This window comes from Triturus cristatus, chromosome 12, assembly GCF_964204655.1.
Source record: "Triturus cristatus chromosome 12, aTriCri1.1, whole genome shotgun sequence".
NCBI classification, from domain to species: domain Eukaryota; kingdom Metazoa; phylum Chordata; class Amphibia; order Caudata; family Salamandridae; genus Triturus; species Triturus cristatus.
Window position 1 is genome coordinate 53050696 of NC_140595.1, and position 23728 is coordinate 53074423.

A 23728-nucleotide genomic window follows, 5' to 3' on the forward strand; every position below is an offset into this window, starting at 1 on the left:
AATGTTCAGGCAACATAGAACCCCTGGGTCCAATCGGCGTAGGAATCGGTGTTGAGTGACGCGGTCGTCGGAGATAAGGAGGGGGCTGGCTGGAACAGCCGGTGGGCACCAGCAGCCCCTAAGGTACCAACTTCTGGTACAACAAAGGGGAAGGTTGCGATGGCACGACCGGCACCATCCCGGATACGATTCTGGAGGCCCCACCAGCACCGTGGACGGAGCAGACGGCATCAAATCTAATGCAGCCCCTTTCAACCCGCAGGGCCCGAGGGCTCACCAGAAGGGCCAGACCGCTCAAACACCCAGGGGTCACTCCGGCCCCCAGAAAGAGAGGTAGGTGCGAAGTCGACCCTGGCTCCTGCTCTGCAGAACCGTACCTAGACCGTCGGAGCTCCTTACCTCGTTCGTCAAAGGACGACAGTCGAGGCCAAGACGAAGTCCCCTTGGACTTCTTCTTGTGCCTCTTCCGAGTGTCCCGATGATAAAGTGGGACGAAGAGGACTAGAGGTTCCCGGAGCAGTCTTGCGACCTACTCTTCTTCGAATGAGACCGGGACCTCCGCTGAGTCTCGCTGAAAGGTGTCGACTACCGGGCCACAAGGATCTTCACAGCCTGCTCCCGCAAGGCATTCGAAGCCATAGCCCGAAGGTCCATGCACGACTGAGTCGTGGTCGCTCTAGAGACACCAGAGACAGGCGAGGTGGCGTTCTGTTACCGACATCATGTGGTGACAGTCACCGCAGTTTAAACCCAGTCTTCCTCGAAGACATCCTCGCGCAAGAAAAAATTAAGTAGTCGAAAAAAGTTGAAAAAGGCCTGTCAAAAAGCAACAGAGGGGTAGCTCTTCTCCAAATCGGCGCTTAACTGGTGCAGAAAGAAAATAACTGATGTCTGCATGCCTGGGTCGAGCCTATGTAGATAACCGCGGCATCATAACCGACGCTGGCAACGTCACGTGAAGCCGAATGGATCACCCGACGGCACGCGCAAATGGCAATGCTTGAGCAAAAGATTGCGGCTCCAGCCTGACTCCTGGGAAATTCAAAAGTAAGGAGTCTGTAGCAAGAAGTCTATCAGATCAAGACGTTTCCCTATGAAGAATCAGGCACAGACACAACATGAAGAAAAGTGGAGGACATTCATCTAAAGCAAATAAAACGTGTGATTTATGAGAAACTACATTAAAAGGACTGTATTAACCAGAAGGAAGAAAGAGGGGGGATGTTAAGGGGCAGTACCTTTTTCACATTCTGTACGCTGCCCTAGTTGAGATGCAATTACTCTAGGTTATCCTCTGGCTACATTGAATAGTGTACCAAGAGGAGAAATGGGGTTCATTAAATAATTACATTACTGGGAGATAAGGGGCAATCAGATTCTTAAATCCTGCGAGTTAACATAAAACAACCTTGACCACTGTATCGCTTTTGAGCCACTTTTATTAAATGCAATTATAAATACCACCGGCTTTACCAACCCGTCTTCAACTCGTGTATGCCGAGAGAAGAGCGACTACCTCAAAGGTAAGCGTCAAACTGATCTACAACAATCAACTGGTCTGATTAGCATGTCTTCCGCATCAAAGTGATCCCTATATTTTACAATTTACGTCCACATGGACAGTGGTCCCATTCCACATGGCTGTCATAAAGTGGATAAAATGCAGCCATAGGCAAGAGAAAGGTGTATGGTCTTATGATCGATTGGTGAGACCAAACAAGGTCAAAGAAACTGGTCGCTACATGCATCACCATTTCTGATGGCTGCCTGAGAAGAAGCATATAAGAGGAGACGACAACTTTTTGGTGGATGTCTTTTATTCTAGAAAGCAGGCAGCAACATGGGAATATAATTTATAAATAAGAATGCAACCCAACTGCTTTGGTATTGACATTGGGATAAGCAACTAAGAAAAATAATTTGACAACCCAGTCTGGCTTTTATAGATCCATGGAGAGGGTTGTACCGATTAGTTCTTCAACTTCTAAAGTAGAAGTCACAGGTTATAGTCACTTGAGTTAATGTGACCGTCACTAGCAACAGAAAATTCTCTCCGATATTTTCGATTCATGTGATGTTGTTTGTTTGCCTAAGGTTACGATGGCATTGGTCCATTCCTATCACTTGCCCAGCCACAATGGCTATCTAGTTCCAGAAAGTTAAGCGAGAAAATATTAAGCAGGACTGGATTATCACTGCTCTCCCTTTGAAAAAAGACCTTGCATTAAGCTAGTACCATTTTCCCCATAAAAGGTGTGGGTCGAAACAATACATTTTCCTAAATACCAATAGGCCTCTTTATTGTGTATGGCACTTAACCTGTAGGCTTGGATAATGAGCACAATTTCTTCCACTGAAGGCTGGTTTGTGACCAGCAAAACATACACCACTAATGGAATCTGCTAGGAGTCATATTTGTAAATGTCACAGGAAAAGGAGTGCATTTAAAAATTCTATTAACACACGAGAACCCAGCAGGGATGCTGTTAAACTGATGGAATCCGACAGTGTTGTTTCTAATATTTCAACTCAAAAGCAGAGCCCACGCAGTAAGATACGCATTGTACTTGAACATGTGTGGATGGCAAGTCACAAATTACTCAAAACAAGCAGTGCACTTGTAAAGTGCCATTGGGGGCAACTTGAACCTAGAGATATGCAAGTTGTTCAAAACGTGCCGCTATAAACAAGCTACAGTGGCATTTTCAACAACTAACTTCTGCAGATCCCGAAATGGAAATTTTGAATGAGGTTTGTGTCATGGAATGGCATCTACACATGGCTAATAGTCCAGCAACCATGAGGTTTCCCCAATGCGCTGTCCCACTGATGAGCGGGAAGTCTATGCACATGGCTAATAGTCCAGCAACCATTAGGTTTTACTATGCGCTACCCCAGTCATGAGCGGAGGTCTATGCACATGGCTAATACTCCAGCGACCATACATTTTTACAGTGTGCTGTCTGTGATGAGAGGGAAGCATCAGCACACGGCTAATAGTCCCACAACCATAAGGTTTCACAATATGCTGCCCCACTGATGAGCAGGAGGCACTGGCACACGGCTAACAGTCCCACAACAATAAGGTTTTAAATGTGCTGCGCCAGTGATGAGCAGGAGGCTGCCTAGTTATCTGATGCTCAGGGCAACAAACCGGGCTTAGGAACACCTGGATACCTTTATGCGTGACAAGCAGGTCTCGACAAATCCACCTTACAAGAGTTAAATTCAAGTAATGGAAATTTAAAGTAATTACAGCAGGAGTGGAAACTCAACTATTGACCAGATCTACCAGTCCCTCTCGCACTCAAAAGGCAACAGGAGTTGTCAGACTCCAGAGATGTAAACAAACAGTACCCAAAGAGTACATGAAAGCTCTTTATTTGCTTACCAACTCTGGCTGTGTGGCCTTCGAGGATGGACAACTTTTTGCCAGCTGCTGCGTCCCATATTTGTACGAATCCTTTGTGTGTTCCTACTGCAACGAGATTACCCTAACAAGACAGGGAAAGTTTCAATACAGTGAAAATATAGACACCCAGACAAATCAGTTTCTCTTTATTGAAGGTTAGCCTGACAAACAGCTCACAACAGCTTCATTTCTATCTCCCTGTATTCCAGGCAACTCTCCCCACCCAAATTTTCCCACTAAGTGATCATGTAATGAAAATGTACAACTGTATAGGAGGCACGGCCATATCTTAATTACCACTGTTCAAGCGATTAGATAAAAAACAAGCGTATCAAAAAAGTACATATCAGCAGGAAGTTGCACACTTCACGCTGACATACAGCAGCCCGTGGTACCATTTATCACTGCGTTTTGTATATTAAACAAGACAAAGGAATAATGGTCACATGTTTATTTTATGCACTGCCATTTTAATAGGACAGTTGAAAAATAAAGGCTGCCCTAGCATTTCTCAATCTTCTCTGCTTTATTGTATGGCATGGTGACCAGTTTGTGGCATTGTAAATGCAATATTTAGATAAACATTTAATAGACATTACTACACTATAAAGATGAGACAAAAATTGGCAATATTGCATGAAGCATCAACTCGAAAAGAATCTTTTTCACGAGTCCTGTGTTAGTGTATAAATATAAACCTGTATGCATTATACTGACCCTTTCTGACCAGCCCACAGACGTTACAGAGTCTCCTTCCACCGAGAGGTCACATAACCTTGTCACCTAAAATGGTTGAAGACAGGAAGCAAAAATGTTATTTTCATCTAAAAGGCTAGCGACTTTACCCTCTCCATGCTGACATTTAGGGTTCAAAAGTAGCCGTTTCATCAGTTTATAGTCACTCTTTATAAAGTACACAGAGCCAAGGAAGACAATTTCAGGACAACAGACATGTTCTCCCATTAAACACACTACATGCAGTTTCAACAGGGACACCAGAGTAGCTCTAGATTCATGGACCAATTCTCCAATGTCCTGGCTCGAAGGACAGACCAGTGGCACTCGAGGATAAACTACCTCTTAAAACTTGGTTGCCAGTTCAGTGCAAAGTGCACGCATAAACTGCACACGCCCCACCAATGGCTCACACAGTCCTAGAACCAAAGGGGCGATTTGTGGATTATTCAGACTGTTAGGGATGCTTGATACTTCCACTAAGAAGCAACACTTGCTGTTCCTCACCTGGCTCGTGCATGCGCTCCACAGGTACACACACGTCCCAAGGCCAACGCTAAGAACATTCAAAGAGGACCAGTCCACCAAATTTAAGTAGAAGTCATCTTGCAGTTCAGGTGCATCAAGAACTTTAAAGGGGATCTTGGAGATCTTCCGGGTTGGTTTTCGTGGGGACCGCAACAGCTTCTGGCTGTAGAAAAGAAAAAAAAAAAACCCTTCAGGTGGCGACTCTCACTGACAACTAAAATTAGCGCTTTTCAAAAGTTATCATCAACATTTAAGACTACGGAGCCAGAAGAAAACGCAACTTACTTGTAAAACTAGATAACGAATAACAAAAAGAATGACATAAGGGAGGAAAAAAGTTACAGCAGTTCTCCACTTTCGGTTCCTTCTCAGGGTAGCTCACAACCAAAGCATTAATTCCACTCGCTTCGGGGATGGAAGTCTCCTGGAATGCTCAGCGACAAACTAACAGCTGCTCATGTTCGTCTGCTAGGTTAAGAATTTGCAAAGATACAGGTGTGTCAAACTGCCTGTTTATTTATGGACACCCAAAGCTGGAGAATCACTAGTATCGATCAATAATCCGACTCATCTACCTGGAATGATACCCAGATTAACGAGCATGCAACAGAATATCACGAAATCATCAAACGGGTAGGAGAAGAGTCGATGAGTCCATTGATCAACTTATAAAGTTATTTGATGAGGTCTGCCCGAAACTAAAGATCTACACAAAAATGCAGCAAGAATTTTTACAGATATTTGGATGGACATTCATATCACTACCCCACAACTATCCACAGACAAATGCATCACAGGAGCACTGTTTTTTGTGCATAAAAGGCTTTGTAAGGCAAACTGTTTGCTTTTGAAACTGTAAACAGCAGTAGTATTCTTCGTTATGTTAGAATATGTACAATTCAGTTTCGCCTGCACAGCGCTTGTGCTTGAGAAATCTATTGTTTTTAATATAAACTTAAAAGGGACTTACATTCTCCCTTTACTGGCTTCTCATTGGTGCCTGTGCGTGCCACTTAACTTTCCTCCATTTCCATTGGCTGAAGCATATTTTCCTGTATTCACCAATGCTTGTTCCTCGTCTGCTCCTCTTATCAGTTTCCCACAGCCAAAATACTGTTAACATCCGCTTTGGTAGAACTATATTTTCATTAAGTTTTGCCTTTACTCTTGCAGCATATTTATATAACAATTTATCACCCGGAGAGATTATGTAATTCGCATAGAATCACAGGATATTGAGCAGCATCACTGAGACATGAACCGGGACCCCCAGCTCTAGAGTCAGAAGCTCTGGCTGCCGCGTTACATCCTCTCCACTCCGGTGTTATCTGTCAGGGATCTCTTTCCTTCTCCCAGACAATGATTGATGAAAACATCTCTTTATTCGTTACACAGGCGAAACAGATGCACTGCCAAGGCTTGTATTTTATTTGCTATCATCAGTCTACTAGAGCGTCTTGGTCAGGTTGCTGGGACCATGAACGGGGTTTGCATTCCTTAACTTCTAAACCATTTTGCTGATCCGAAAAGAGGTGCTAGGTAGACCGTTCAACTAGCCTTACAATAACTATACAGAGCAAGATTTTAGTTATTGGGCTTTATCTTAAAGTTGTCTATACACGTTCTATTTCCATTCATCCCATGGGCACCCGCTTCAGCTCAAAGTAGTACTAATCAAGAAGTGAGACTCATCAAGTCAAGGGGAAGGAGCACAGCTTGTTGAATCTTTTCAGACCTGTGACGTGACCCTGTAAGTCTTTTCAACGAGTCAAACAGCCAGTAATAGTTTTCTTGGGAACCTGACCCTTATTAGTGGGCGTAGGACGCGATAAAGAGAACAAGTGGGTCTCCACGGATGTTGCTGCATCACGGTCTCCTCCTAGTATTACACCAGTGTTGAAATATGTAGTCTTTTGCTAAAGAATTTGTCACCCAATAAGTAAAGGCCTCTGTTTTAACTTTGATTGACGCCACAAAGCAGCCATGAAACGGCACCAGGTGGTACATAGAGGCCACAAGGTGGTACATGGACAGCGCCATCATTGTAGGGCGTAAATGCATCCCATACTGATGCAAGGGGACATTTGAATAATCAAGGCCTATAGCATAAACAAGGAATGATGGTTCTTACTACTGGTTGAGATGGAGCAAAGCTTTGTTTGCTGCACATTTTTACTTCATATAATGCACTCTTTATGCCACCCCGCCTTCGCCAGGACTGACCTTTTGTTGCTGATGGGCGACAAGGAATATGGAGACACTTCGTTTCCGTCATCTGGGCTGGAGCGCTTTGAACTGAGGGAATACTGCAAAGAAGGAACACGCAAGGTGAGAAGGGTTCATATGGGGGGTTGTCGATCAGCAAGGAGCAACTCACATTTTATAGAATGGCTAAAAGAAAACAGCAACGGGAAAAAAAAAGACTTTTGTGTTTACGAAATGAGAAAAGGCAGTACAAGCAAGCAACCAGCAAACCATAGGTGTAAAAATCCAGCTTCTAAATATACACGTTGTGGGTACTGAAAAGGAGCATGTGATTGGAGCGGTGATACTAACTATTGTTTGTAAATGTATTAAAACTCGGTAAACTCTCGGAAGGAGTGAAAACACTGAGCTGGTTGCACACAGACCCCTGCAGCAGGCACAGCAACCCACTGTGATACAAACAAACATGGTGGAACACACGGAGTGCTGCACAGATGAGCATGTGTGGGCTCCTGGTATTCACGCCGCTGAGAGCAGGCCCTCCCACAGCACACTGCCCAGGCACGGCTGTGACCTTCACAGAGGTCACCATCCCGTCCCAGCAGGCGTCAGCGAGAGGAGAGCGGGGCCGCTGCGGCTTACCGTGAAGAGGCTCCGCTTCTCGGGCGTGGAGGGCTGCAGCCGCCGGTCCTCGGTCTGCGGGTCCTGCACCTTCTCGATGCCCGCCCCCAGCAGCTCGTTCTTCAGCAGGGCAGAGTATGCCAGCCCATCTGCTCGGAAACAATAGGAAAGAGTCTGAGCATCTGCCTGGCTGTGGGGGCAGGCTTCTTGCCTTCACTTGTCTACAGGTCACATCCATCACGCCCCACAAAGCCCCGCACAGATGGTGGGAACAAAAGACATGCGAGGGGTGGGGGAGGGCGCCAGTGTGGCAGAGGCCAGCCCTACCTTTGCCGTTGTCCGAGGTGGCATCCTTCGCTTTCCTGTTCTGACTTGGCGACTTCTCATTCTCCTACAGAGCACAACAGAACAAGGGTTCAACAATATGCGGCTCACGCCAGCTGCGCAATACTCCAATGCACACACATTGTAGAGGCCGAGATATATACATTTTTTTTTAACGGGGCGGCTTATAATTTGAGAAGTGAAACTGCCGAATTAAAAAAACCCTCAAATATGTTCATTAGACGAGTCAAAATGCAATCGAGAACAGCAATAAAGTCCTGAAACAAAGGTGTCTGCTCTGCCTGCAGGTTCGCTGGAAACATTCCCAGCCTACTTCAAAAGGCACATGGTTTAAGGAAACAAAAATAAATGTACATTCTGTGAGCAGCGGCAGCAGCGTTTATACCCAATGGCACGGCGGCAGCAGAATGCATCCACAACTTATCACAACAGTGTTGAACCCCACCCTCACAGAGTCACCACATTACCAATTCCAATCTTTGGTGTACGATTCAGCCCAATTTATTTCTTAGATTTCGGATTCTTGCACTTGTAATAATATAAACTGAACTAAATGGGAGACAATGTGAAGATAAAAATCCAAATTAGAACAGCTGTCCCTCGCGTGGATTAGGGAAACTTGGATACTGTGATGGCCACCAACTGGAGCGCAAGACCTGCGTTTGCCCTGCCACGCGAGATGCGCCAGTTAAAGCAACGAATCACCGGGATTGAATATATGGGCAGGAAGGAAGGCAAGTATACAACCAACGTGGCCCAGAAGAGATTAGACAGAAGAGGTGTCACGGGGAATGTTCAGCAGGAGGAGTGCAAGAGTCAAAATATAAAATTTCTAACAAGAAAATGGGTGATGTATTAACCAAAATAGCTTCATTTAAAAGTGAGCTTTTAGGGCCAGATGCAGGACTTTTTTTGCGGTCGCAAACGGGAAATTGGCCCGTTTGTGACTGCAAAGTTGGTCTGCCCCATGTACAAACCCTATTTTGCAAGTCGGTAACCCATTACCGACTTGCAAAATAGGGTTTGCGACTCGCTATTGGGAAGGGGCGTGCCAAGGGCGTCCCTTCCTAATAGCGAATCACACTTCAATGTACGACTGTTTTGCAACTGCAATTGCGGGCGCAAAACACTTGCAGTTTACCACCCACTTCAAGTAGGTGGTAAGTCACGTGCAAATGGGAGGAGGTCCCTTGAGGACCCCTCTCCTTTGTAAATGTACACAAAAATATCTTTTAAGAGCAGGCAGTGCAAACGTTTAATTTTTCTCTTTTTAAATACATATAATTTTCCTGTAAGGAAAACGGGCTGCATTTTTTAAAATAAAAAACTGCTTTATTTAAAAAGCAGTCAGACATGATTGTCTGCTGGCCCCAGCAGGCCACCATCCCTTGGGAGTGCCAGGCATTCCCAATGGCGTCGCAAATTGCACCTGCCTCATCACTATTAATGAGGCTGGCAATCTGCGACCCCATCAGGAATCGCAAACAGTGTGAGACACTGTTGTAAATTGCATTTTGCGAGTCGCAAAAGGACGCAAATTGTAAGGGTCGTACATCTGGCCCTTGGATACAAAGTAAACATGATAATCTAAGGCATTGCGATTTGAAGATACCTACAATCAATGCCTTGCAAATTGAAGGATGCCTTTGTTCAACTCTACTCGTACACCCCCTGAATCTGTTAACGCAATTTAAAGACATTGTTCCCAGGTGAAGTACGGTCTTGATCTCCGCATGCGAGTCACTAAATTAGCAGCTATTACTGACTGCTCATGCAGTTGGGTGCGACCAAGCACTGTACCAAAGTCTAAGGGACTATTGGTATGAGGTGATGTGGACAAGTACTACGAGTAGTTTTCCACTACTTATGAAGCACCCTCAGCTCCATGCTGCTTCATCAAGCGAGGTTGCACACATCACAGACGACCCCAAAAAAAGAAATCACTATTCATCACCGAATGACAGCTGGTAATCGCTAAACGCAGATCTCTTTTCTCCCCGATGGTTTTGAGCTGAAGCCCCGTTAGTATTCTGGCCATGGTTGACGTGTCGGTAGGAACGAGCTCATCTGAATGATTCTCAAACACAAGAATGTCTTAACCAGGTCACTTCAGAACTTTATGGAAAGCTCTGGATGCACAAGTGGGAATCTGTGCTCCTCACCCATCTATAAACCACCCCCCTCTCCAGGGCGAGAGGAGCTCAGCTCTGCTAGGCTGGATGCAAGCTCCATCACATTTATCCTGATGAAATTTATTAATCACCCAATCCTCTCTCCAGACTGAAAGGAGCTCAGCTCCTATTGGCTAGGTAGAAGCTTACACATTTATCCTGTGGAAGTTCATTCATCCATTCAATCGCGCTACAGACAAAGAGGAGCTCAGCCCTATTACGCTGGAAACAAGCTCACTCACATTTATCCTGTGGAAGTTTTCAGCTATAGATCAATCCCTTCGGGACTAAGAGGAGCTTAGCTCCCACTGGCAGGATAAAAGCTCACTTACATTTATCCTGTGGAAATTCATTCATCTATAAACCAATCCCTCTCAAGGGTGAAAGGAGCTCAGCTCGCATAGGCTGGATATAAGCTGACTCACATTTACCCTGTGGAAGTTCATTAATCAATCCCTCTCCCAAATAACAGGAGCTCAGTCCTGTTAAACTGCAAACAAGCTCACTCACATTTATCCTGTGGAAGTTGATGCTCCAGTTAGCCCCAGCACGGGAGGGAATAAAGCGATCCCCGTGCTTACTGGGAGAGGACATGGGAGAATTGGAAGGAGTCAAAGTGCGCCTCATCTCTGGAGCCTGAAAGAAGAAAAGATGGGCCGGTTATACCTTTATCATGAATAGTGACGTCAACAGTGCTAGCAATGCAGAGTATTAGAAAACATACAGTCAAGGCAGACCTTAGAATGACGCGGGCATGACAAGCGCTAGTTCATCTGTATTGAACGATGAAGACCAGAGCTTCCAAGAAGAGGCTCCACTAAGAGGGAGTATGTGTGGTTATACCCGTAAGCAGTAGAGTCAGTAGGTCTCTAGAGTGACTCCAAATTGGGGTCTTTACAATCAGATCTGTGAAATGACTGGCAAGCACAACAGACTCTAGCAAACGGATACCGTTCACATGCATAATCTAAGGTCAGTAGATCTGCTTTATAAAAAATAAAACAATAACAAATTAATTTAAAAAACGGGCTTATTACACTGCAAAAAAAGCTTGAAGAAAACTGTTCTCTACAACAAAAGCAAAGACAGACCCCATGTGTATCTCAAATTAAACACCAGTCGTGCCTACTGCTTTGCAACAAATACACCTTTATTTGCCGGAGCACTCTTAAGCAGCATAGAGGCAGCACGGGCACTATACAAAAATTTCAACTCTTAACTAGAACATAAACTGAACTTGCTACGCTAAGAAGTCTAGTGTTGTGTTTTTGCCTTGCTTGGCAAAAGTTGGTTGAGGGTTCCTGCTGCTTTGTGTAAATGAGATGCGTACAACCCCAGTAAGCTTCATCGGCAGCCTTTATTCCAAATCACGTTACAACCTGCCTAGGTTCTCATAAGCGGGCCGTAGAAAGTCAATATTTCTGGCTTTGACGTGCCAACACAGGCATTTACTGAAGGGGTTTACTTTGCAAGCACAAATTCTGTTTATCACATTAAAGCCAGCCCTGCCCGCTTTGCAAAGCTGGGGGAAAAGTAGCAAAAATGGAATAAAAGCATTTAGGAGATAAATAACTTAAAGGGACTAACAGTGTGCTCTCTCATTGTACTTTTCAGATGTAAAATAGTCCCTCATGTACGCCAATGGAAGGAGTTCCTGGAAGGCGGAATGACACGTCAGTCAATAACACGATGAGAAGAGTAATACTACCTTGGGTGGAGCCAAAGTCTACTCTGTATATTCTAAAGAATTGGTAACACGAGGTAACAAATGGAAACATCTAAGAAACATAAAAGCATAGGAGCACAGTGAGGGTCCGAGGCAGAAGGAAAGAGGAAAATCGTAGGTTTTTTGGGTGAAAAATGCAGGCTGACTGTGGAGAGGCTTTACGCACATCACAGTCGGAGAGCTCTCAGGACAGGAGCAAACAAAGCTTCAATGGTCCAAGTAATGAAGAGAGAAGGCTCTTACAACTGAAGTAGACAACCAATTTTATCTAGAAGAAGAACGGGGCTAAAATCGAGGCCAAAACCATAGGCGAACTATGTTTGAAAAATATAACTACGCTGCAATGTGTCATTCTGGCACTTGTCGTTGCAGTCTCCCGGACTTAATTTTTCACCTGTTCTAAGTGTCTTGAATGATAAATGAGTGTAAAGAGCCATCTCCTGTCCTTCCGAACCTTTTGGAGTTCTCATTAACCTATTGCGGATCCTAACGAGTGGAGTAAATTTAGGTCTATTTCGTTTCTGCCTGCTGTAGCAAAAAATTTAGAGAAGGTGGTTAACTGTCAACTCTCCTAGTATTTGAAATTTAACTACCACCTTCACAATACACAATCCGGCTTTCGTGCAGGTTATAGCACAGAATCCACTCTCTGGAAGTCTCCAAATTTATTAAAGACAACCTCGATCAGAATGCCATGGCTATGGCCGTGTTTCTGCATTTGTCTTCGGCATTCAACACGGTCTCGCATTCAATCCACCTTAACAGGTTGTGGTCCGTTCGGATACAGAGCCAGGCATGGCTTAAAACCTACTTGGAAGGCAGGTCTCAGGTTTTCCTTACCCCATTTACATCCACTTTCAAACCTCTTGACTGTGGGGTGCCCCAGGGCTCAGTCCTGGGTCTTACCCTTTTCCATCGGTGACGGCCCTTGCCAGCTTGGTAGAAGCCTGGGGCATACATGTAATCTCCTATGCTGACGATACCCAGCTGATGCGGACCTTACAGAAGAGAGATGGAGGCTCTTCCTGCTTTCGAGCATTGCTTAAAGACGGTCTGGGGCTGGATGCCTGATAAGTGCCTTAAGCTAAATTCGGGGAAAAATTTAAAAAAAAAAAAATTGTGCACCAGCCTCCACCCAGACTCTCATAAATGGTGCCCATCAGAACTGGGCGCACCTTCTCTACCCATCTGTGTGTAAGAAACCTTGGATTCAAATTCAATTCTAATCTGTCCTTTGAGGCACAGATTAAAGAGGTCTGTACCTGGGCTTGCCTTCTTACCTGCTGCATTGCCTGCAGATCGTTTAAAATGCTGCAGCATGTCTAATTCTGAAGGTGCCGGCTCGCCTATCAGTTTCCGCCTCCCTTACCCAATTTCACTGGCTGCCTATCAGTGTCATTTCATCTGAGAGGTCCTATGTATTTGAGAAGACTGAATGGGTTTTCTCAAGAGTAGAGCCCTGCATTCCAGTGCTATGATGCCATTACAAGTTCCAAGAGTGTGCAGGGAGACAAGGGGTGACAGATCTTTCATTTTCCTGACTTCTAAACTCTGGGATGCCCTTCCACCTGCACGCCGCGCCATTTCCTCTGAATCAATCTTTCGTTCACAGCTAAAGACCTTTCTCTTGGCAGCTGGGCTACAAGGTTTTGATTCTCCAATGGTTGGGTTACTCTGGTGTTCTGCTGCTAGCAACAGAAGGCTTCCTACAAAGCAGATGCTGGTTTTAAATTGTGGTTCTAGTTCGAGGTTCTATCAAAGAACCACATATCAAAAATGTATAGGAGGGCCATACTTCCTAGATCTACGATTAGTGTGGTATATGAAGTAAACTGGCATGGCAGATGGCTCAAGGTTACAAGGGTGACTTAGATTTCAGCCAATCCTGTTTTTGTGATCCAATCCTACCTATCAAGTTGAGTTGATGCTAAAGCATACTCTGACATAAGCTACAAGGAGGCACTTTCTGTGAACCTTAAGGAAGATAAGAACTTAATTGGGCAAGAAGCAGTAAACAGGGCCTTCTTGAAAAGGATCTGTATCGTACTACATAATAATGACTCCTCACTGCAACACATAAGGACCACATATGAACTTGCAAAGTCTGGCAAAAGACGACGTCCAAGCTGACCCACCTGATAAGCAAGGAATACATTTAAAGAGCAGAAGGGGTCCGGCTCTACCCCGTAGCACTGATCCACAGGCGAGAGGGTGCCCTTTGTGCTCGTCTTCTTTGACACCAAGATGGTGTGTGGACATATCTATGTATTTTTTCACTCCCCTCGTTAGGACCGTGAAAAAGGAGGCACATATTGAGAGCCCCAAGACTGCTTCATACATATGAAGAGGAGAACATTTCTAGCTTGTACGGAGAAGAAAGTGAGAAAGCAAGTATACGACTTTAAGGAGGAACTTTAACTTCATACTGACAAAACTGCATTCGAAATTCTAAACCAGTAATAGTCTCATATCTACCTCGAAGAAAGCAGATGGGTCGTCTTCGTCATACCATGACTGGAGAATGAAACTAGGGTGAAAGATGTAACACACCGCAAACATTAATGCCAAACATAAGGAAGGTAGAGTGAGGTTCATATTTCAAAGTGGGGTGTCACATACGAACTAAAACACTTAAAACTAAGTTACACAGAGAATGACTAAGGCGCTCCATTTCTGAATTTCAAAGAGCGAATATCATTTGTACAAGAAGAACCCGAACCGGAAAGATATGATCGACAAAATCAAACCACATAAAGGAAGCGAAAGAACCTGGGACCCAAAGTTATCTGAAGACCGCAAACCACTTACAATTCTTTCCCTATACGTATGCTAATATAGTAAATATGTTTTTCTAAAAAGCAGTTTGGAGGCAACATAAACCTTACGAGATGCCATGTACTATCCATTTATGATTTCTTTAGGAAACGAATACTTTTCAAATATTCTAATTCTCAACACATAAGAAACGGTCTTTAATTTGTAGACTACATGGGGTTACATATTTTATTCAGAATAAAGGTTTGAACCGGTTGCATCAAATGCTCTGATCAAATTGCGGTAGAGATGGCATTATTGGTGCCAGAGTGGTAATACTAGTACCACAGATTTTGAGAACTAAACAAAGAACTTAGTTGCATCAGAAGCACGCAAGTCAACTACAACAAAGGAAGCCACTAGTCTACATCAAAGGAGACAGGATTTCAAGTAACATTCACACACAAAATTAGTATACCTACAGCCCTCAACGCCCTTATGAATTCGAAAGAATTTCTCCACCAGCGTATGGCTAGGGTGCCGGGGATTACAAACGTCTTACTATAATTTTGTATCAAAACATTAAAATTAAAAAAAAAAATTGTTTCAGTGCCCTAAACTACTGATTGACTTATTTAAAAAAAACTTTTTGATCACATTATACTGTCACCTCTATTGAAATAACATTCCCCCACGGGTCGTGAAATCTCACCATTGTTTCCCCTGCTTTATGCATGTATTACATCAACCCAAATGGTCTGATGGATCTGACCTCACGGACAATAGACATTGTCCTATTTGTAGGTATGCTATCAAAGACCAGAATAAACTTCCAACGGATGACAAGAACTAAGTGTTGTATTAAATACGGAAACAAAAAACAGAGGGCGCCCTTCAGTGAGGTAAGGACCAACAGACCATTTGGGTGGATGTAATACCGAAAGCAGGGAAACCAAAGCGGTCTCGCCACAAGGTGTTCTCTCAATACAGGTGTTTTTTGGGTGGTTTTGCCGATGATAGAGAGGCTCAAGCACTAGATAAGAAACTGGATGGATGCATCAAGTTAAACTAGGCCCAGGAGTATGTATACAAGTGCATGAAAATGAGCACACTAAACCCACGAGACAGAAGGTAACTGTATAGTACAGTCCGTTACATTGAGAATGACCACCGTGATGGCAGAAGAGGGTAACAAAGGACTAGCTCATCAGAGATTGAGGTTCGCGAATGAGTACAGGAGTATGGTCATCTCAAGATTTATTAAAAGAGGCTACTTATACTGTCCTGTCTTTCAGTACAGGAGATTCAGGACATTGAAAACAGTGAGGTTGTAATGTTTGTTCTTTATAATCTGAGTCAATGTAATGTGACCCAAGTGACTTGGGATTTTGTTGTATTCAAATGAATATTAGAAAACAAAATTACAGAGAGAAGAATTTGTAACAGCGAACCAGGCATAAGAGAGAAAGAACTTTGAATTTCGAGGGTCCTGAAGGTCATATAGGGAATTGTTTCTGGTAAATACTATATTAGATGTCAGCATTTAGAGGCCTAACACTCTGGTAAAGCTTAAAGTAATTTTGAATCTTCGAGATGAAGCCTTGAAATACTGGTCACACTAAAATAATTTTAAAGCTAAAAGACAACAGTATAAAGACGACATCACTGCTTTCTAGCAAGAATGGACAGTACATATAACGCAATATAAAAAGGTACTACTGCTAAAACCATCAATGATGGAATCAAACTAATTAGGTTAGGATGATAAATAACCAACGATGTTAAGATGAGCCCAGCAAATGATTTGGGTGTCTACGCGGATTTTAAAATGCTATTGAGGGTGGGAATCACCCGACGGTCTACTGGGTTTCAACTGCTCACATTTTCATTGACAAACAGTGAAAAAATAAAACAGATCAGTATTATAGAAAATTTCAAATATTTAATACAAGTAAAAAGTCACTACTGGTTTGAAAATATCCATCATAATGGTAGAGCTGAAGTTTTTCACAGCAGTGTGATTCTCACTTGATGACAAAATCATGCCACATACCTCCACCACAATGATTTATTAGTCATCACTCCTGCGTATACCTCAAAGGTTTGAGCGGACGTTAGACTAATGTAAAACTACTGTGCTATTAATAAAACTACTCTGGGTGGCAGCGCCCAGTGGTGCACCTCTCAGAAAGGAAGAGCCACCCAGGTTCACAGAATACAAGGAAGAGTTACACAAATTAAACATTTAAAATTATTTCCTTGAAACTAGTTCTAAAATGGATTGCATGCAGAGCATACACGTTGCTGCAAACCAAACTGATAGGGATTTTACCACAGCAGAGTCAGTACAGGTTATTACATTTGAATTAACTTCTCAGGCACAATAACTCGGAGGATGCTCAGCACAAAACTTGCTGAGCAATGTAAAACTTTCCTAAAGGGAATCCCCATGTTAGAGGATGGGCTCTCAGAGTAACATAAATCGGACTAGAAAAAAGGAACTAGAAATCCCAGATTTAACACAGCAGCATGAAAGTTCCAAAGGTATAGTCAAAGAAATGCTTAAACCTTCATGAAATAGGCTGCAGGAATAGGTACTGTAGTTGGCATCTCTACATTCCAAGTCAAATCTTACACAATATCATAATAGATTACTAAAAAACGCCTGTTTAGGTTAAGTTGGTGGCAGGGCAAAATTTCATAAAAAACAAAAAACTTAAAAAGGAGAATTTATCAGTTATGGTGGTAATGTACCCTGAAGTCCTACACATATAACAACACATTAGAAAATGTTTTAGTCACTAACGAGAACACTACTTTTGACACGTGTCTGGAAACAGACTTTTAAAAAAAGAGCAAAATTAATAATAGTATATGACATTCCACTACATAGAGCATCCACATCCTCGCCTTGGACAAAAGTCCAGAAAGGGATAATTGGCTTTCAACCCCTGCTTTCCCCAAGCCTTGATCAAGGAGCAAGAAGGATATTCTTGCCAGCTATCTAATTGCTCACACATTCCCCCCCTAGAAGCCCATCAATGGCCCCAGGCAACATAGAACACGAATGGCCCTAAGCAGTAATAAGGACCAGAGGTATTTACGCAGTAATGAGTCTCAATAGCCCCAAGCGGTGAAGGGGTCACTTACAGGTACACACAAATGGCTTTAACTTTTCTTTTTTTTAGGTCAATGGCAGTTTGAGGGCAGCGGGGCTTATTTGGGAATTTCAACACCATCCCGTGTGGCAAAGGCAATGTGCACCAACTTTTTCAAAAAATAATTTTCAATAGGAAGCACATCTTCACCCTCATCACTCCAAGAGCGTGGGAGATTTTCTCCATGAGAAGCAAATTGTGGAATTTCTGAGGTGGCAGTAGGAATGCTGTGTGATTGAGTAACAGAAAACCTTTCCTGTTAAAACTCAGCATCACCATTAATTGTTCATGGGGGTCCAAAAGGCAAACACTAAAAATGAAGGAATTATACTCTCAAAGTCAGAAAAGCAAATCTGTGATAAGAAAATCTCCCCACCTTGCTCGTCAGGTGTAGGCCCTGTAGGTTTTAGCCTAGGCATTTGTAATAGGTCTTTTTAATACACCTGCTTCATTCAAGCAAGCACAATCTGTTAGAACGGTCTTATAGTTGTGCCTCATCTGAACTATTACTACTTGCTAGGCTGTTTCGGTCTGATGGCAAAGCGCTTCTGATTTTTTTACTCTCTTCTGTTTGGAACAGACTGACTTGGAGGTGACATTATTGGAGACAACCATTACTCAATTTATCGCCTCCACTTAACTGATGTCCTCCTTTTTGAAGGAGCCTTCTATGTGCTCGATATTCCTAGACATTCTGAAATGAAAAATCAAAGTTGAATGCTCAACTCTCCGCTTACTGCAATACCTACGAGATCACCTTCCATTGTCTTTTCAGTAAAACTACGTAGTTGAGTTATACACAATTCACTCACAGTTTGATCTATTGCATTCAGCAGAAATGTTTGTATAGTCATTCTAACTACATAATCTGAGCTCCAGGACAAGCGCACGATAGCTCCTTCCGACTGCCGCCTAGCAGAGTTCTAAGATCAAATTTTTGACATGGGTGCCACGGCAAGATGACCATCTACTGAGTACCAGGTAACAAAGCACTTCGAGCACCACAAGACCCATACTTCCCATTAAATGTTTGTGTGGGTGCTTCAGGACCACTAATAGCCAACCACAGGGATAGATATAGAAATACATATATCTGCGAGCCCAGCCAAAACAGGGGTCATTCTTGTTGCAGTCAGATCTAAATAAGCCTTTTGTCTTAAATGGCTCCACAACATGAACACCACCACCCATCAACTCACTTGCATGTCACACCTCCACAAAAAGCATGACTCAAAGTTGTACGTGCTCATCATTTAATAGTACCTCTTGTTCAGAGTCCACCAAGTAAAAACAAGCTATAAACAGCACAGAATCAACTATCCCCACATAGCAAAATTAAGCCTTGCCTTCCCAAAAAATAGCTATAGAACCACTATTCAGTCCCGACACATTGGGTAGTGAAGAGAACCCAACTGGAAGCAAAGCAACTTTAAGGTTTAAAAGACGGGCTACCACATCACTTTCACGAGGATGAACTACACAGACCACCTCTAGTGGGCTTGTCACCTTTAATCAAGAATCATCTCTAACGATATGCCACACTCTTTCGCTTTTCTGCAAGGTATAAACTATAGAAGTACCAATATACACTGTGCCATTAGAAATCCGAGGCAATTCATGCTGTGCTTTTTGTATCAGTCTGATGTTAGATAAGTTGTTTGCTCCCAGATAAATTCACGGGCAGACCTCCTCCACTCAAATCCCTTTCAGGCCTAATCAGTAAACAATGAAAATATAGCATAGCCTTAATGTGCAAAATCAGTTTGTGTTAGGGAAGATACAGGTTGCAAAGGTGAACCAGATAACAGAGGGTGTTCCCCCCTACAAGGAAAGTCCAAACTGTAGCTAAAGAAAACATCCAAAATTGCCACGTGGAAACTTGGCCAACACCCTTACAAAGGTAGCTACAAGAGTGACAAAAAAGTGAGCGGGGGGTGGTCATTGCCTGTATAAACATTTCAGTACTAGTGAAAGGAACAACGTCTAGGACCCAAAAATGTACTTCTCTGCATCTATTAGGGAATGCTATTTAATGGGGCCAATCATCAACGTGAAAGCTTCCCTTGACTCCACCACTGAAACCATGCCAGCAGTAGACATCTGTAATAACGTAGTCATAGTTACAACCCGGATCAACATTACATTTTAACAGAATACCTTCAGACCAATATTAAGAAGCAACCTCAAAAGGTTTAGATTTCCAATAGCATTGCTGTTATGCCATGGCCTAGAAGAGGGTAACTGTGCCTTGACTGCTATTCCCCTAAAATCTTGGGTTGTTTGTCGATAATTTGCTTATATCCAGAGTTTGGTACACAAGAACATTACAAGTTAACACATCATCAATCAAGCTGTAGAAGAGAGGAGTTCACTTTTAAACTGGAAGAAATATCTCGAAAAGTGTATAGAGGAAGAGGAGATTAAACCTCGAACACTCAATGCATTAAAAAACAATTTTGTGCAGTTTAACTCAAGTCAAGCCGAACTTGGCCAAGTAAAATGTCCACCAGAGAAACCAAGCATAAAAGTAATACCCATGGTTACACATCACTGTCAACTTGATGGAACAAGTCTAGCAAATCATTTAAGACAAAAGGGACGTTTTGTACCAAAGGCCGCAGGTCTGAAGACACGCTTTTGATGCAGTCTGTATTTATTAACGTATGCTTTTTATACACCCCCACTGTTGTCTGAAAACCACTTCAGGCTTCTCTAGCATGCATTCTGTGGAGCACAATGGGTCAATTTGTGAAATAAACCCAAATTCCAGTAAATCATAAACAGTCTCAAAGTACCATTAAATGAGAAATAAGGTAAATATCCAAACGGGAGCGACTGCTCTAGATTTGCATCATTATTTCGATTTCAAGTGTACCAGGAATAACTCTGGCGACCACTGACACCCACCCCACCCAGAGAGCTCCCCCTTCACTTGCTGAAGGGGCAATCCCATTAACGAGAACACCAATCTGATTCTTGGTGGAGAACATCTCCACCCCTAGCGCTAGGATACCAGAATAGTGTTTGGGATGGCGAGTACACACTATGGGCAGATTAAACAGATCCTTTCTCGTGAGCTCCAAATAGCTGGGGACAGTCGTACACGTCGCAACTTAAGCTCAACATTGTGCCTACAATGCTGAAGATCATACTTTACTTCGGTTCACTGTCTTCCAACCTATGCTAATGGCGGACCCGAATACAATCCAAGAATCTGTATTGACATCTTTAGAACAACCAGGGCACTCTAGCCGCTCTGACCGCAGCCACTACTTGGCCTTCAGTGAAAAAACACGGGGCTTAGTGTTGACAGACTGCCGTCAGGCATCAGAGCCCTTGCCATAGGCTTCCAAAAGCACAGGGGGGAGAGAAAAAAAAGGGGAAATAAAGAGGCAGTGTTGTCAAATACATTTGCAGAGATGTAAAAAAATAATAATAATAATTATGGTCATGGATGTAATGTGATGAGGCGAAGTAATAAAAAGCAGGGTGGTTACATATTAAAAATTCCGATGCGAGCAATGAAGTTTCCAGTGACTACTTTTGTTAACCGTACTACATCGTTCCGTGGTTGGCTTCAAGTCACTAATTTTTAAAGAAAACACACTACAGCAAAGGCAGGTGGCAGATGTAGGATCACAGAGCACGTGATTGGGCGAATCCTGCAGCCTCCTCAGCCATCTACTCTTTTGAACATCCAGTTTTCAATATGCTTGCAGAGCAGAGGTTTAGCAAGCACATGGAAGCATCAACACCCACCCCAAACTGGCAAACCCTGGCCTGCTCCAATGCAAGAGCGAGGCTTCGCACTGCGCGGGCATGCACAGCAGAGTTCCGCAACCTACACAAGGCATTGTGTTCTCATTCTGGATGTTGATCTGGCGTAGGAGGCGTCTCTCATAATCCTGGTCCATGGCGAGACTGTGCGGCTGGGGGAGCGGGGAGAAGGATGTCAGCACACCTCAGGTTCTTCTAGGCATGAACACTGAGCCCCAAGGTCAGTCAGCTATAACAGAAGAAATAGATCAGATAAGAAGTATTGAGTGAGCAGAACAATTCCTACAGATCAAGCGTACAGCACGGAACCCTTTTGGTGATTGGAACCAAAGTACTTCTTACCATAAGCGTACACGTGTGGACAATCCGTTGATGTTCCATTACCTGCTTTATTGGAAGGTACAGAGAGACTTGCAAACTAGTGCTGCAGATTTTTCTCTTAATACGACAGAACCAAGGTTAGCGTCAGTGTTCAAGCAAAATCGAGAGCAGTTATACTCACACACAGAAGTTTCTTTATTTAGATGATCGTAATTCTAGCACTTAAAATAAAAGCTGTGTGTGAAAGTGCTGTTAGTCGAGGGTTACACAAGTACCTTTATGTGTGTCCATGCTGAGAATGCAGAGCACATGGTCAATAAAGCAGACCGAAGGGAACTCTGCTGTTGCAGAAGACCAGTGACACAGAGAACTCCAATGTGCACAGGTGCGGACAACAAAAACTCCACACACAAACAAAAATAACCTATGTTCATCTGTACAAGGGTTCCGTGGACTTCGTACAAAATATAGACACGCCGGGAAAGATCTTTTACCCAGTACAAGGAAGACAAGCTCGCTCATACAACAACACAAACTAACAAGAAAAGATTCAAATGAAGGCAATATGGAAATGTACACTCCGATTCAACTTCAGGGTAGTTACTATGCAACCTTTTCTAATGCTGTGCGGAGCACTTCTGTTTACGGACTATATTAAATTTACTAACAATCCCTGTTGTACTTTTCCAAATTCTTAAATATATTTGAAAAGGCAATGTGAGGTGGTGAAAGTGCACATAAATGTGATTGGAAAAAAAAAGAAGGGGAAAAAAAAAAAAAGTGTGGTGGACGGGTTCCAATATTACGATATGGGATGACATGCTAGGGTCCCACGGACACATCATATCAGGAGCCAATCCCAATACATACTGTTATCGCTAGAAAGCCTATAGAGTAATACCTTGAGGCGCCCACGCTACAAAATCTGCTAGTGATTCATTTCTAATTAAAGAACGCAAAGTGTGTTAGATGGAGAAAAGACAATGTTCATGGCACTGTGGATGAACACAAGACAGTCTCACTATCGAAGCTGTGAGCTAGAAGTGGTCGACACACTGTCACAAATGCCACCTCTGTATAAGCCACAGTCACAATCTGGAGGAGGACACCAATGCTCTAAGGCCTGGTTCCACTCCTTTAAACATATAAGACCCCACCTGAACCTTCAGTGCGACGCTTTCTTGCAAGTTTCTTTGCACAGACCCTGGCACAAAGCAAGACACGCTCGACGTACCTCCGATCTTCCCCAGGCAACGGAAAAGGGCCTGTGTCAGAAGTAAAACACAGATCCATCCCGCTCGACAACAAAGCAGCCTGGTTCCCATGCAGACTGGATGTCAAAGATTAACGCAGCATGCTACCCTTGCCAACCAATCACAACACAGTTACCAAACCAACACCTGCAGTGGCTACCGTGTAATCTTTAAATCCAAAATTGCTCTCAAGGGCAACACTGGTCTTGCACCTGTGAACTGCGCCCTCAGGGCAGCAGGGGGCGTTGAGGACACTCAAAGGTCAAGTTTACTATTGTAACTCCAGTCCTAGAATATCTGGGGAGAGCGCAGCTTTCCCTCCTAAATTTCAGGAGGCTTATTTACTATTCTAACTCCAGTCGCGGAATACTTTGGGGAAAGTTATAAATTCCCCAAGTATTTTTAGGATGGGTTGAAAAGTAGCAATTTTCAATAGCATAAAGTGATGCCCTGAGGGAGCAGCTCATGGCAAAAAACTAAGAATACCCACCAGGTCGATGGCGGGCTACCAGTATCTCAGACCTTGGTTCCAATTAGCTTGTTTAAAACTACCTTTAGGCCAGTTTGAGAATAAACAGCACACCTCTGAAGACAGCACTATAAACACTGTCTGTTCATTCATGTGATGCTTGCGATGAGACAATGCCTGCCCACCATCTTCACAAAACTGATTTTCTAGTTTGTTCTCCCTACATCTTCCTTTGTCGCTCTTATCTTGCCAT

The 23728-nt window shown here is 43.4% G+C and overlaps 1 protein-coding gene across 4 annotated transcripts in view; it reads right to left on the reverse strand.

Moving 5' to 3' along the window:
• Positions 1-23728, reverse strand: part of FZR1 (fizzy and cell division cycle 20 related 1) — a 64517-nt gene that overhangs the window by 24819 nt on the left and 15970 nt on the right. For 3 of the 4 annotated variants that reach the window (XM_085638433.1, XM_085638432.1, XM_085638434.1), the window contains exons 2-9: positions 21501-21661; positions 10528-10653; positions 7829-7892; positions 7523-7650; positions 6899-6981; positions 4655-4838; positions 4130-4195; positions 3392-3494 (exon numbers count right to left, since the gene is read on the reverse strand). In XM_085638433.1, the coding sequence (XP_085494559.1) occupies positions 3392-3494; positions 4130-4195; positions 4655-4838; positions 6899-6981; positions 7523-7650; positions 7829-7892; positions 10528-10653; positions 21501-21569 (823 nt within the window). In that variant the 5' untranslated portion in view covers positions 21570-21661. The remainder of the gene's footprint in view (positions 1-3391; positions 3495-4129; positions 4196-4654; positions 4839-6898; positions 6982-7522; positions 7651-7828; positions 7893-10527; positions 10654-21500; positions 21662-23728) is intronic. The other variant, XM_085638435.1, reaches the window with a different exon arrangement.